General features: G+C 36.8%; 1 protein-coding gene across 4 annotated transcripts in view; it reads right to left on the bottom strand.

The window, feature by feature from the left end:
- Positions 1 to 15,979, bottom strand: part of LOC139959340 (kynurenine 3-monooxygenase-like) — a 108,950-nt gene extending 92,971 nt beyond the window's left edge. For 3 of the 4 annotated variants that reach the window (XR_011789989.1, XR_011789990.1, XM_071956829.1), the window contains exons 1-9: positions 15,830 to 15,979; positions 12,126 to 12,209; positions 9,984 to 10,053; positions 9,243 to 9,340; positions 8,663 to 8,752; positions 7,367 to 7,415; positions 6,484 to 6,571; positions 5,377 to 5,545; positions 1,775 to 2,032 (exon numbers count right to left, since the gene is read on the bottom strand). Coding sequence is in view for 2 of the 4 variants with exons in the window: in XM_071956829.1 (XP_071812930.1) it covers positions 1,775 to 2,032; positions 5,377 to 5,545; positions 6,484 to 6,571; positions 7,367 to 7,415; positions 8,663 to 8,752; positions 9,243 to 9,340; positions 9,984 to 10,053; positions 12,126 to 12,185 (882 nt within the window). In the remaining 2 variants the exon portion in view is untranslated. Of the gene's footprint in view, positions 1 to 1,774; positions 2,033 to 5,376; positions 5,546 to 6,483; positions 6,572 to 7,366; positions 7,416 to 8,662; positions 8,753 to 9,242; positions 9,341 to 9,983; positions 10,054 to 12,125; positions 12,210 to 15,772 lie in introns of all 4 variants that reach the window. The other variant, XM_071956830.1, reaches the window with a different exon arrangement.
- Positions 15,980 to 16,102: the final 123 nt, after the last annotated feature.

Here is a 16,102-nt window from a genome sequence, read left to right as displayed (position 1 = left end):
AAGGTTGATTTACTTTGTGTGGTCCATGCTTAGAATTTATGTTCATTTTTAGAAAGTGTTTTTATAAGGATTGAAGTAAACATCGGAAGAGCCCCGGAAATGCAAAAGAGCATGACAGGATGTGAAAATACCCAGCTTTCCAAAGATAAATAAAAACCTACTAAATAATTAGTAAGCAACTTAAATACAGTTTGGGATATATTCCTCTTGAGTATTTCTCATTTGCCAAGTGAAATTTATTTTGGTGTTTCATAGCAAAATGCTACACAAATGCAAAACATGTAAGTACACGCAAAGACTCACATATCAGTTTTCATAGCAGGAACCAAAAGTGATTTTGAATTTTACAAGACAGAAACTTCTTCAACCTCAAATATGCTTCCCTAGATATATTCCTTTAACAATTATTCCCTTGATTTACTGTCATTAATGGATACTAAATCGAATTGTCAAACCAGAAGGTAACCCCTCCCAGGCAGTAACTTGCCTTTAAATACAGCAGAACCCCGATTATCTGAACCATGTTTATCCGAGACCCCCATTTTCGGAACCGGCCATCTGTTCATTAATATATAGTCTGCAGGCCTTCTGGTATTGATTCTAAGTACTGTACAGTACTCATATTATGTATGTACATGTATTTTAGATCCTCCTGCATGCAGGAACTCGCGAAGAAGCATCATTGGCTTATCGAAGCCGCAAGCTGACCGAAGTCAGTCTCTTATATTCATATTTTGACGTCCATGATTATGAATTGTCGACAACTCTGTAACTGGATGACATACATTAATCTTGGAGTGACTCGAACTGAACAGAACCGTACCCAACGTATTATGTAACGATCAGCGTTCAAATTCTTTTGCATGTATATTTCCTTTCATTGCTTTATATATCGAATAGATTATCATTATAACATCTGATTGTTGTTTGTACCAAGCTTGTTACTGCTTTACAAAAGAGTTGTTACTTTCTAATCATACAATCTCATCAATGAACGTTCATTACGCTAGCGCTTGTGTGCCTAGTATGCAGGCTAGATGGCCTTTTATTACTTGATACCGGATACGAGCCATTTACGCCATTCTACTTCCCCACGAAGAATTATACACCAGTTGAAGTTCTAGCTGCTGCAAAAGCCTTTGATGATAGTTTGCGACGCTCACTGTATGAGTAGCAATTACGGATTACAATTCTCACTTGGTGACAATGCCAGGATTATTTACGTCGCAGCGTTTGCATAATTTTTAGATTTTTTAATTTTCAGAAATCCCCTAATCCGCGATCGTGACAGGGACGTTTTATAAGGTAATTGAATTAAACTATGATGTATAGAGAACCAGTCAATTTGAAATTGCTTCAGACTGATTAGAACTTGAACTGAAATGTGTTTTTTTAGACTTTTATTTCTGAATACAATCGTCAAATAATCAACTCCCAAACATGGAGAATAATATATACATCATTAAGCAGGCATAATATCGCATTACATGGGTGTCTAATAGTTGAAAATTATTTCATTTATGAAATTTGATTATCCGAGCTTTCGATTAACCTATCGAACTACCCTCGGTCCCGACCAGTTTGGATAATCGGGGTTCTACTGTATATTACATATGCAGCGCAAGCTAACCCTGGCTGAAGTTCATACTTCATGTACCTAAGCCGACCTTTGACCCAAAAATTTTTGAGAGAAAAAAAAGTCTACATTAATTTTTGTTGTACTTGAAAGAGTTTTGTGTGTCACTATTCTACAAGTGAATATCCGCATTAATACCTTCACTGAAACCATGGGAAGTGCTTTGGTAGACATGAACGTGTTCTTCAGGCTCTCTTCCCCGATCAAGGGTATCGCATCCGGAAAGTTTTTGGTGAAGAATTCTATGACTCCGTCTTCTCCTCGCTCTTGAACCTTTTCAAATATGGCGAACGGTACAAACAATGTCCCTGTGAAGGTATGGTCCTGGTTTGGTAAAGCGATCATCATAAATTCATCCCTTGGCCAGATGTGAAGGAAATTTGGCAGCATAGCGAACTGAGAAGTGGAATTGAAGAAAAAGAAAGGTCAACATGTCTGGTGATCTGGTTCACATGGTCAATTCCGGGCTGGAAAACCTTGCAAACCTTCCGAACCAGGTTCGCGGGAAATCCAGCCTCGCTGGAGTAAAAAAAAAAAGGCTCAAGTGCAAAATGGAAAACAAAAGAAAAAAGTAGAATTTTACATGAAAAGTTTCAGAAACTAAAGGAAATTAATCAGAAAGCAGTGCTCTCAATTTTAATGGCAAACACAACTAGTACGGTGATGATGTGTTCCCAACCTACTCACAAGGGCAATGTCAATGGCTACTTTTGCACACTTCAAGGTACACATGACACACGGACAGCCACGGCCCAGCGAGGGAAGATGGCTGTTATATTGACTTTTATCATCAGCCTCGCGGAAAATGTTTTGAACAATTAATTGCATTCCACATTTATTTCTACCCATGCGTGATCTTCCTTATGCTAATCTTCGGAAAGTGGCCCCTCAACGTATTCGAATAAACTTCGAAGACAAGTACTACCTACTCACGTTTGTACAATTCATAAAAAGAAAAGGCGCAACCAATTCGTAGTGGGTGTTGATGAGAAAACTTTCTGGAAGCACGCCAAGATTTTTGTAACCCAAAATGGGCAGTACATGTACCGTAAATCTTTTATGTAGGTCACAGCCCAACATCATACCACTGCCCTGCAGTTGTTATATGGGTATTTAACACGCTGTTCAGTGTGTAAGCAGACTAGAAACGAATCATTGCTGGACGTTGTTTGTTTCATAACATGGGAAGTTTCGTCGGAAGTTTTGTGAGTCAAACTTTTATAAGATTGTAAGAAAGATAAATTATCTTTTCATTTTATAACATTTCATCATAATGTAGCTACTCTAACTTCATCAGTTTCGTGACGATGTAAATTCGAAAAGTGTCAGCATTTTCATCTGCACCTGCAATTTTTTTTATCGCCAGACATGCAAATATACCAAAATGTTTTGGGGATTTTTCCCCCTGGAACCTGACAAGGGGTTCCACCCCTTGACCCTGCCAGGGCCCTAAGGTGAGCCACTAGATCCCACGCCAAATTTCACGCACCCTATGCGTGCCCAGTGTGTTTGCTGCGCATACACCAGTGGGAAATCGGCAGTTGTTTGAAGTGTGTTAGAGGGAAATCAAACAAGGTTTTCCATCACTGATGGTCATCACATGGTCACCATATCACCTTACTACATCTCTCGGATTGTATTACCATTTTGCACTAGACCAATAGTGGCCAGAGGACCATGCCCCCTCCCACCGAATTAATTTTGCTGATACAAAATGAGGGTGTATTACTAACATTGCAGCAACTTTCTACATCACAGAGTCAAAGCTCTTTGCTTTTGCATAGAACATAACAGCTTACAGTTTGCCAAAATTGGTAAAAGATTTGGCTTGAAATGCATCTGGCTTTGAATTTAACATTTTGCAAAAGATTTTTCTACAAAAGAATATATGATATTGCTACAAATGTCTTGCGTATTTATGAAAATTTTAATTTCAGTTAACTAAGCATTCCGATTTCAGGGCATATTTTTAATGGTCATGCAGTTGTCTATGACAACCAACTTTCTGTTTGGACAAATCAGCTTTGGATGTTGTCAGAAAGACTACTACTGTAACTGTTTACATCAAATTCAGATTGCATTGTAACTTAATACCCCCAAATAGGTTACAAGATTAATTGCTATTATCCCCAAGGCTGGTGTTCTATTACACATCTCTCCTACATTGTATACATCGGTGTTCTATTCACTAACCTACACATCCCTCCTACAGTGTACATATATTGTTGTTCTATTCACAAACCTACACATCTCTCCTACAGTGTACATATCGGTGTACTATTCACAAAACCTACACATCTCTTCTACAGTGTACAAACTGGTGTTCTATTCACCAAACCTACACATCTCTCCTACAGTGAACATATTGGTCATTGCTATTTTGCTGCATGTTTCGAAATTTGCTGTTTGAAAAAAGCCAAGAGGTTAATGCCCCACAAAACCCTTAAAAGTTGCCCTGAAAAGAGTTACATTTTTCCAGGATAAATACACAATAAGGTTACACAGCATCAAAGCAAAGCATTTAAAGAATACTTTTCATGATGACATAACAGACGGTCCACTGTGATCCATATCTTTGGAAAAGAAAAATATGTAAAATATTTTGCTTTTGGTGTAGGAGTCACATTGTTTGCAACCAGAAAATGAACTTCTATAATATTCAAATTAACTTTGAATATTCTCTTGTCCTGATCTGCTGAACTGTTTTTTTTTTAAATTTTCAGGCCCAGTACAAGTTGGAATCTTTGCTCATCATCACAAGGAACATTCATAACTATTATTCCTTGCTTACGTATCTCCATCCTGTCAACTTTTTCAACCACACAACGAGTCTGGATAAAGAAAAAAAAAGGGCAGTATTTTTCAAGACTTCACATTCAAAGTGAACTGGCATCGCTAAGTACAACTCTTTGAGACATGAAACATCAGCAGATCTAGAGGATATAGTTCTGTTAATCTTTAATCGAGCATTCGTACTGAAAATCTCCAGATGAAATATATTGAACCAATCAAAATCCACTGGTACTTCACTGAGGGTGATTATCTCTTCCAAGGTCTAATAACTATTGTTTGCATTTGATACCAGCATAGATACTAGCTACTAGCGTAGTGATTAGGTTACATTCTGACACCATTTGTATACGGTGGTTCCGTACATGAACTAAGTCTTCTGCTGTAGACATATCACATTGTGTGCACTGAGACTGGTTAATGTGTGCAGTAAAAGATATGTCTTGTTTAATACAGTTTTTGTGTTCTGATAAATTCACAATGCATTAGCCTGTACTGTAACTGTACTACATGGACTGTGTTGTGTTTTACGTGGCATCCTTTAAAATGTGGGACCACATTAATCTCAAAGGAATTTTTTGGGCTTCCCATCCAACATGGGTTTGACACATTTTGCCTGGTATGAGTATAGTGTAGTGGTACAGTGTGGAGTTTTATGATATAGTGCAGTGTAGGGTGGTGTGGTAGGGTGAGGAGATATGATGACAGTGTGGACCAGATTCACCAAACTACTTTTGATTCCTCACTTAATTGTGTATTGCGAGCTGCAGTAGAGTTTGGAGTATTATGATATACCTCAGTGCATGTAGGGTAATGTAGGATGGTTGTGGTGGGGGCGAGAAGATACGATGCCGACAGGGGAGTCAAGTTTCTTGTTGGTCGAATCTTTCACGTTGCTATGTGACGATTTGGAACTGATGGAACGGATGATCCTAGTTTGGTTGACTTACCCCTCCATCTTCAGTCGGTGGTATCTTGAGCTCCATGTACCCGTGTGGAATATACTCCTGACTGAAATTGATCCTGTTTCCACGCATCAACTCTCTCCTCATCGCAGAGTAAGCCCCGTCAGCTCCGAAGGTAATATCGTGTGTTGCGGTAACGGTATCGCCCGAGGAACTGTCATGTGAGAATGAAATGAAAGCAGTTAATTAACTGTTTGAGAAGGTGCAGTTGCCGTAGAAGGGAACCAAATAACATGAAGGGTGGCGGTAAGGGGGGGGGTCTACTGTATTAGCTCCAGTATGACCCATTACAAACTTTAAACATTACTGTCAGATAGTACTTTGAAGGGGGTCTCGGGAGGCCTTTATCAAAACCTCGTTATAGACTTCACCAAACTAACTTTGACACACACAAGCAGCAGGAGCATGTTACCGTGTTGACTTTTTATTCTATATATAGTATAGTCTATCATAAATTGGAGAAGCATCGCTCGTTTCTTCTGGGCTTTCTTGGTCCAGCCGTGAACACCGCAAGTGGGCTACGTGAGTCCCACGGGCCACATGAGGCCCTGGGGCAACTTATCGATGGCCCATAAGGTTTCCAAAACGCTATGCATGTGGCCTGCAGAACCCTCCGGCAAAGAAAAGTATACTACATATCTGCAGGTCTACTTTGGGAAATTCGAGTTTGCCCAGCAAGATCAATTTTGTGCTCATCCCTGCTCTGAAACATTGAACCAAATGTGATATAATCTGACCCTTTCCTCCAATTATCACATGTAAAGAGTTACAAAATATATTAACATTTGCATTTCACAAATTTTCAACACAATCAAGCAACTCTTTTTCCTTTATCGGTTCATGTTTAGTTGGTCTTTTACCAATTTGAGAGATTTCTCTTCTGTGCCCACCAATCTCACTTGTTCGAAGCTACTAGTCATTGGCATTGAGATGTACACTTCGTTATTAAGATGGCAAACTCATGAAAAGAAATACATCCTACCCTTTCTCTTCCTCCCAACATCCTCCAGATAATAAAATAATAATAATAATCATGATAAAATAATAATAATAATAACAAGTTTTGTTCAAGAAGTTTGTCCTCCCTCTTACGTGGTAAATTGTAGCTCTCCTTTGTCTAGATCAGCTCTGACTAGTCTGTGTTGAAAGTGGAGCTTCACATTGGGAAAGGACTCAGCTTCTGTATTTATGAAGGGAGAAAAACAAAAAACAAGAGATGAGAGGTGTATTAAAGAGAAAAGATGTAGCCCACAGATGTTTTATAAATGACCATTTAAACTTTTTCCCTGAAAGAATCTATGACAAAATTACTTAATAACACTTGTTGTTTAATCTTCCTGAATATTGAATAGAATTAATTCAATTTATTTGGTTCTGCATGGCAAACAGCTTGTAACATCGTCAAACCTGCTACACATGGCAAATTTTATAGACATTTTGTCAAGTAAACCATATTCATCTTTCAGTTGAATTAAATTGAACTGAATTTATATAAATTCATCTGGTATTGTAAGGCAAACAGCTTAACAACATGGTCAAAACTGCTACACAAATGCGGCGAATCCTTAATGTTTTTGTATACAGAATCTCTTTCAAGACTTTACGACCCTTCCCCCCCCCCCCCCAAAAAAGAAAAGAAAAATTGCTATGCAAAGTTCAATTAGTAAATTTTTTCCTAAAATTTAACCTACACAACATCTACTAAATATCTTATCAGTTTGAAATATTTCTGATAAATGACACTTACTTTGTCACACAATCAAGCTTTTTATTGTAATACCTTCTGCATGTTTCTTGCTTCATGGAACAATCTAATGTAATGTTTTATTTCAATGCTAATGGAATTTTTAATCTGCTAAACTTTTTTTTACGTTTCTAGGTATATTGATAGCATTGGAAACAATTGGTGTGAAAGGAGAACATTGACTATTAATAAACATTGACTATTAATAAACAGGAAAATAAATCTACTTACTTGTCAATAATTTTTCATTCAAATTTCTTCTGCTCACAGAGAAGATGGCCTGTTTTAACAACAGAAAAAAAAGATACACAAATATTTTTCATAGTGCAGTATAACAAGTGGTGAACTTCTTCAGAGGTTCAACCTGCACTTTGCATGTCATTCTGGTAACAAGTTTAACTTACCTTTTGTTTTGATAAAAAAAGTTGAGGAGTAACAACTTTTTTTTTTTTCTTGTGAAAACTCAAAATGTAAAAAAAAATAAAAAGTGTACTATGTACGGAATGGAACAGAAACAATGAAATGGAGAACATTATTAAGAATAAAAATTCCAATCTTTAACCCCAAATATATCTTCTTAAAAAACCTATCTCTAGAAATAAGGTGTATTTAAACGGAGGAATCATTTATGTTAGCTACATTATTATCTAATGTGTGCCTTTGTAACACATGCCTAGTATGCATCCATACCAAAAGCAATCAACTGTATATTATGTCGTTAAGAGAAAAAGAGACCTTCTCTCAATTACTAAAATGGAAGAACAGGCGCTCCTATTTTTGGGAATGAATAATTTAGTACGCAAATATTTATGCACATAGCAGTTGTGCAGGCTCTTTGCAGTTTCAAAGTAACTAAAATACTAAGCTTCCTGTGTACAAAACTGCTATACATCATTGCACTGTATAACAATTCTCCTATTCTGCAAAACCTTTTTCAATGTGATACCGGATAAATTGTTCCACAAGTGTTGTAGATGTGGTCCATGGTAAAAACCAGGGAAGCCTATTTTGAGTCCATGTTTGACGGTATTCCCACAAAATTGTGATATTTGAGGTCACATGGCCTGGACGAAACGCTATGAACTGGCACAGGGTTATTGAAAATATCGTACAAGGTTTGGAATGAATTTCAGGAAAACATCTTGTAATGTACAATGCATGTTTCTTGTCTTTTTTTTGGTGGAAAATTTGGGAATAAAAACATTTAGGAGCTTTGGGGTGAACCAATAGAAATAAACAGTATAGCAAGTATTAAGCAGCATATCGTAATGTCTAGCCTAAACTTTTCAAACTCTTTTCGCCCTTAGCAAGTAAGCATCATACCGTAATGTCTAGCCTAAACTTTACTCTACTCTTTTAGTCATTAATCATAAATGTTTAACATAAGGTTTCTTACTGTGATTAATACGCCTGCATCTTAGCATAACTCCTGCTTTAAGCTTTATATGTCAAATAGACATTGGATCTTGTTGACTCAAATTGCTGTATACAATGAGATTATAAATATTGTTATTAATATTGATATACCTGACCGTCTTTATCGTATGGTTGGTTGTGAAGCCCGCCCGCTCTGTTGTGTATCCTTCTTGCTCTCATCGGGATGCCTGCTGCTGTGATCTGCAGGGTTTTGAGCATGACAAGGTCTTTAACATAGTAAACACCTACCTTCCAACAAGTTATCGTTAACTACGCCAACCAACATTAGCAACAGTACCTGTAAGTGTCTTACATGTCTTATTTGCATAGTGTCTCAGGTAAACCGATCGAAAGCAGGGTTATAATATATTTGCCTTTAGTAAATATTCAACTTTAATAGTCCTGAAAAGTACAGTAATTTTGGCTATCATGGCATTCAACCACTCTAAAGGGAAGAGTATTAATCCATACCACACAAAGGAACCAGGGTCCAGTCTTAAATTAAAAACCATTGCTCTTTGCCATATCAATCACGCTAGGATGATGAAATTGACTGAATCTGCCATCTACAATTCCAAACCATTTACATATATGCCACCGAATATTGAAGGGTACATTACTGAGTTTTTGTGTTTCACGACTGAAACCAGAAACAGAAGAAGAATTTTTTTTCTTCAAGTCTCTAAAATACCTCTTCTTCCAAGCCAACATGATGCAGGGCAGCTCTTCCTCGCACCGACAGAGCTAAATTGATGCTACGACCTTTGGCCTCTTCCACAGTTCTAATATCTGTCATTAGAGAGAGGGAGAGAAACAACAGGTTAAATATTACTATCATCAGAGTGTCTTAATATTTTAAAAGTTGAACCATTCAAAAAACAAAGGACCACTTGGTGTCTGGAATAAAAACCTTGCAAAAAACTTGAACTTTAAAAGTTATTTTCTCAAACATCAACAGAAATAGACTTCTGTCAATTTGCATATTGACTCTATGTGCTTAAATTTTACAATCATTTCCAAATTTGTCAAAAACAGAATTATGAAGTATTCATTTCTAATTGAGCGTTTTAGGTTATTGCGGATAAAAAAAAAAACATATTCACACTGCTTTCAAATATCTCTATCATCAAAATACATTTGACCTAACATTGACCAAATGTTATTTGCATAATTTATATAATATATCAATTAAAAAAATCATGCCAGTGGGGTGAGATTATGTTGAGGTTTCTTCTACTTACCAAGGTCGATATACACGCAAGGCAAGAAATATAAAAACAAAACAAATATGTCCCTGCTCCTCTCATCTCTCTCTCCTTCAAATATTAATGACATTTTATCATCGATTTTCCACTTAATTAAGGTGACCAGTGACGTATAAGACAAATGAAGAAAACAAAAAGACAGAGGATTAATGGATTATATCACTTACCTTGCCTTCCTTCGTAGAGATCAACTTGGAAACCTCTTTTGGCCAGGTAGCATGCCTGGAGGGCACCAACCTAAATAATCAAGGTGAAAAGACAGAAGAAGGGTAGGAAAAAAATGGTGAAAAATTTGCCACAATATTTGGACAGTTTTATGATGATAGAAACCATTCCATTTATAAAGTCAACCATAATATGCAAAGAGCTAGGAAAGATCTCGGTGTAATTGGCCTAAATTAAGACTACTTCATTACGACCCCCTGTTTTTCTTACATGGATGTCCTCTCCAATGTACTTCTTGGTAAAGACATGCTCTGGACAATTTGAGGATGTGAGGGTGTGTTAAGCTGCAGTGTATTTTTTTTTTCCTCCAGCTGGCTTTAAAGTCTCACAAGGTTTAGGGAATAAAGAGCTTGGGAGTTTTACCTTTCTTTTGGGGAAGAAACTGAAATAGCTCTGCATACATGAGAAGCAATTATCATAAACTAAGGTTTCAAAATATTGTTCATTACTGTTCTTTTTCATCTTTTTCTGCATAAGGCAGAGGAGGGGAAGGAAGGACTGGGTGACAGGTAGGGGTTTACAGGAGGTTTGCTTTCTGGACTACTACTCCTGCAGTGCATATTGGTGCATCAATATTACTCAGCATACTGTATGATGTAAACTAACAGTATTGATCAGACAGTTCTGCATTAAAGTCTTTCACAGATCTTGAGCTTGATATTGTAATCTTATCAAGACATAAATCATATGGTACAATGCCATGTTAGATGGCATCAGATCTTGATTAGGTTCTTAATATACATATAGTGTTTGTACAGTATATAGTAATTGTACTTACAGTAAAGCATGATAGTGAATGTCATCAACTAGTACTTAATCAACAACTTCAAAGCAAACTTTATCAAGACAAAATAGAACCTTTGACAAAATTGACATGTATAGTTAATAAACGCTGTGGTTCTATTTTTTAAATAAAATGAGGTTGACCCAGAACTGTGGCAATTTTTGCAAACCCAAATTAATCAATATATAGAAAACAAATCATTTTTTCAGCAAGGGAATCATAGTAATCATTTCTTAATTAAGATTATTTCTCTCTTTTGGACGACAAAATATGATCCAACACTGCCAGCTTGCCCAAGTTTGATCAACTACAAGTTTCTAAATTTTGAAACGTTGGTACAGTAATACTGGTGAAACTGCGACCATAGAATACTCAGTCAATGCAACAAACATTCACGATGAGTGGAGCCTACCTGTTATTGTATTATTGAAACACAAAGTTAAGTTAAGGCTTCTACTGTAGTTTGCATGGTCAAGCTTTCAGACAGGTTTCCAACTTAGAAAGACGATGGCACATTGACCTATCATATGTGTGCACAGTTACATCATCTTCTAACACACATACAGAACACCTTTACACGCTGGATACATCTTTATTTTTTACCTCACAATAACTATTAAACTACCACCTAAGTTTTTTTTCAGTAGCAAAGTACAAACCAAATTCTTCAGTTATTTAATGAAGGGCTTTTTGTGGTAAAATTATAAACATGGAATAGTTTTAATATCAAGCTGTTGCATGCTGATAAAGAGAAACAGAACAGAAGACTTAACAAATGGCTCTCCTATTGTCTGATCAGTGTTACACCCAGGAAGGTATAAATAATCGCTGCCTACAGTAAGACAAATTTGGGTTGCTCTTTTCCGGGGCTGCCACAAGGTGAAGCAGTACTTAATTGTTGAGGAGTAATTTACAATTCTAAGTACTGTGGCGGGTTGTTGTAATACAAAATAAATTTCTATTGTGATTAGCTATGGAATAATTAGACCAATGTTACTAGTACAGTTGTGAATATCAAGTGAATACTCAGCAATGACTGCATTGCTCAGTTTATATCACCCTGTGGATACAACCAACTGTGCAGTACACCACGTGAATAGACACTCTAAACCTGTCAAGTTTGGAGATTGTGTCACATACTGTATTTGCAACCTGTGACCATTTTACCTTTGCATCACACAGTCCTCTATTACTTGCCATGGGAAAAAGGATCAGATGACATGTTGGATTTTCAATATGAAAAATCTGACCATTTGCTATAATTGTTGAGACCCTTTGTTTGGATTCAAATAAAACTTACCAATCCTCCTCCAATGACAGCTGCTTTGACAGTGGACTGGTCATTTTTATCTCCATCCATATTTTTAGCCCCTCTTCAAGTAGCCTATGTCCAAAAAGATAAATACTTTTTCTTTTAAACAGAAATAAGAAGTGTAAGATACAAGGTATTTGGCTTCTCCCACGTACACATGTGGCTGCTTACAGAAAGTAAAGTACTGCCTTCAAAGACAATTAAACGTAACAGCTCCTGTCAAACTCTAAATATTGCTTATTAGTTCTGTTGTTCACACAGCTATTACACAAGGCAATAATTATTACAATATATATTTTATAACCCCACCAGTATAATTCATGCAGAGGAGTGTGTGGGTTTTGGTTGCTTTACTTTGTGTAGATCTATGTATGCACTCAGATATTGATATTAATTATGATGACTCAGTAGTTATATAGATTTCCAATGACCAACATAAATGGCAAAGCTACAGTACTGTAGAGATTAACACAAATATACTGAGAAACAGAAACAAAGGAGTCACATCTTACTAACACTGGCTTAAAAACTGAGAAACAGTCATCCTACTAATCCTACTAATCCAAAACATCCTACTAATACTGGCTTAAGTACTGAGAAACAGTCATCCTACTAATCCTACAAAAGCCAGAACATCCTACTAATACTGGCTTATTAAGTACCATACTCTGTTTTGTTGTAATTTATTGTTCGACATGCATTTGTTACTTGTCTTTAATTAATCATGCCACTACCAATATCCTCAACTCTGATGGAGGCAGGGAATGATTTATTCAGTATTGCATAGCAAAATACTATGTTAATCGGTCAAAAAGCTATGCAAAATAGTAAAATTGCTATACAAGTTCTAAGAACCCTAGGCCTAGGCTACATCAGCTTTGTACACATGAACAGTTGTATTTGACTTTATAAGTGACAAAATTCAGAGCAGTCAAAGTTCACAAAATGTGAACCCTAAATTATGACCCTTCATACTGAAGTTTAATCTAGTCACTTAGAACTTAACATGAAGAAAAAAGAAGGAAGGAAAAAATGAAAACACTGTAAAAGCTACCAAGGACACCCAGAAAAAGTTCAACTATTATCATGACTTAAAAATTTATTCATGTGATAAAGATGAATGAATAATGACAATGAGTATCTCCCCCCCCCCCCCCCAATCAAATAGAGGCATTTTTTGAGATGTCAGGGTTGTAGCATACCCTCGGTTGAATTATCAAGGTACGTGGACTAGTCAACAATTCAATAATCAGGGCGAAGGAATTCATTATTTGAGCCAGAACAATGTTCGAACAGATGACCCTAGGAATAGAAGTCCTGAGTCGTACAAGCCCAGTCATCTAGCCCTGTCTATGGCTATCGTTTCTTTGCATTTAATGGCATTCATATAAAGCCACTGTGCCTTGTGAATCTCTCAAACAGGGATTGATGTCATCACTTCCTTCAGGTTCCATAATCAGTCCTACTCATCATTTCCTAAATGGGATATTCCCATAGCAGAAGATGGAACACTTGCCTTAGAGGTTAAATACATTCCACAGTTAATTGTACCAATTAATCTCAAGATATGGTTGTGTTAAATGTACAGTAACTAACTTTGACCCGCTCAAACCCTCGACTCTTCCAGAGAGTGCATCACCATCCACGGTAGGTGGTCTGTGATGTCATCATGGTACATATATTTTCCAAATGTTTCAATTCTGTAAGGGTTTTTATTGTTTTTGTTCATTTATCCTAGAAATTTGATACATTGGAATATTTGCTTACTGTAAGTGTCAATGTTCTCTGTATTCAGAATTTTTAAAGCATACTTTTTCGTAAAAGAAACATTTCTAGAAGAATCATTGACCTACCTACAAGAGTATAATACTACATATTTCAATGGGTACATTGTACCTTTCTTCGATTATTGTAACCTGATACAGGGATCATGTTCTTAAGAAAATATTAACAGAATAGAGAAATTTCAAACGAGTGCTACTAGGAATATATATAGTAGATCTATACATCATATATGATGATAGCTCTACGAACCTATTCAACATATTAGGATGGTGTCGAAATTACATATATAGTAAAGGCTTCATAATTGACGCACCTTCAGTTCAGCAATGATACAGCTTGCAACTTAAACTTTTTACAGCGAAGCAGTGTTACATATTTCATGAGTTTGAATCCCTTTCATGAATGTGCTGAACAAAATGTGGTTTTTTAAGCTTTCAACACTCTCCCCCCAGTTTTGCATGTATTTTTGGCATTTGGAAATCTCACTGCCTAAAAATAACTAAAATTACCTCAACACGATACCACTACTTTCTGGGACCTGACCTGTCTTGAACTTAGAGGCTCAGAGCATAGCAAACAGCATCCAGAATCAGTGGATGTATACTTACACAAAAGTTACAGTTACTAGTTAGCTTTCGACAAATGTGTCAATTTAGGTGTATGAAAGAACTTGACATGGCAGACATATTGTGGTGAAATTCTACTCAATTGTACGTTGCCTAGTAACAGAACAATAAATTTTTTGAGATCATTGCATTCTGAGGAGCTACACATATGAAAAATGCATACAGTTGAGTGATTTGGATTTTTCCTTAATAGATATCGTTGCTCAAATCCTTAACTAAAGTGTGTCAATTATCAGCCCACCATGCTACGCACTTTAACATTAAAAGACATATATATATTATTTGTTTTATTATTCCATTTCATTCCTATGCTCCTTTTATAGTTTACTTTCCTACAGGATTTTTTTGTGTGTGTTCTATATAGGGCCTACTTTTGTTTTATTCTCTTGTCGGTATGTCTACCTGCTCTTTATACTCTTTCATATGCTTCTTTTATTTGTGTTTCTGCCCGTCTTAAATTTTGTTTTACTGTGTGATTTTTACTTCAATTCCTTTTTTTTGTCATTGTAACTGAGGGCCTCTGGGATGATAAGCTCTGGCTTACCGAGTCACCCTCAGTTAATATTAAGTAGCATGGTGACTTCAAAGTTCGGACACTTAAGACTTAAAACACCCCAGAACTAAATCTTCTGGTCTAAATCACCAGAAAATATACTTCATATGGTGGGAGAATTGTGTTATAGTACGATACACGGCCAAACTTTCTTTCCTGCATACTGATTTCACGTTGTTTTCCAAGAAGATTCTTTGTGATTGTGGAACTGGTATTTCTTTGCTAGAGTATTGCGAAGTTCGGACACGCAACCCACAGTGTGGCGCTGGTGATAAAATTGGTGGCGCAAATGCTCTTTCAGTAATTATAACAGACTTCATAGATCTTCGTCATTTTATTGACAAATATGTAAGTAATTTCTTGCACAAGGGTCATTTTGGGGAGAAAATAACTGTAGCTTCGTACTTTTTGGTGAAATTTGGCTCTTCCTGTAGGTTTTCATGGTGAAATCGTGTATTTCTTAGGGTGTCCGAACTTAACAGTATGCCGAACTTCGCAATACTGACTATACTACTACTAGGCTAGGCTGTAGCAAGTATTGTGAGAGTCATCCAGCCAACTTAGGGCCTAGGCCTAGCCTAGGCTTGCTGACCATGTCCTAACCTAGGCAAAAGACACTTGAACAATTAACCGGGGTAACCACCAATGTAGTATAACTAACGTAGACCTACTTCTAAATTAAAGAGATAAAATGGTGACCAAGTTTATTTCCACTATACTTCGGTTACCTTGGAAAGTTGAAGGTGAATAATAAGTACGTAGGACGGTCACGTAGGCTTTCTGTACCACACGTTTCTCGCTGCCAACAGTAACTAGACTATAGTTCGTACGCGTTACGTCATATCGTTTCATAATTCAAAAGCAGTGTCGTCTGCTTGCTAGGTGAGAGGGGGCTATAGCGCTTTCGAGTGCTAAATCTCTTCGAAACCGAAAACGAAAGTCCGTGATCACTGAGAAAGTTGACAAGGTTTCCGCCCCCACGAGAAAACGCGACATCCTTT

The sequence above is a fragment of the Apostichopus japonicus genome, chromosome 19 (assembly GCF_037975245.1).
Source record: "Apostichopus japonicus isolate 1M-3 chromosome 19, ASM3797524v1, whole genome shotgun sequence".
Lineage (NCBI taxonomy): Eukaryota > Metazoa > Echinodermata > Holothuroidea > Aspidochirotida > Stichopodidae > Apostichopus > Apostichopus japonicus.
The sequence above is the reverse complement of the archived record's forward strand: the minus strand, read 5'-3'. Positions and strand labels throughout refer to the sequence as shown.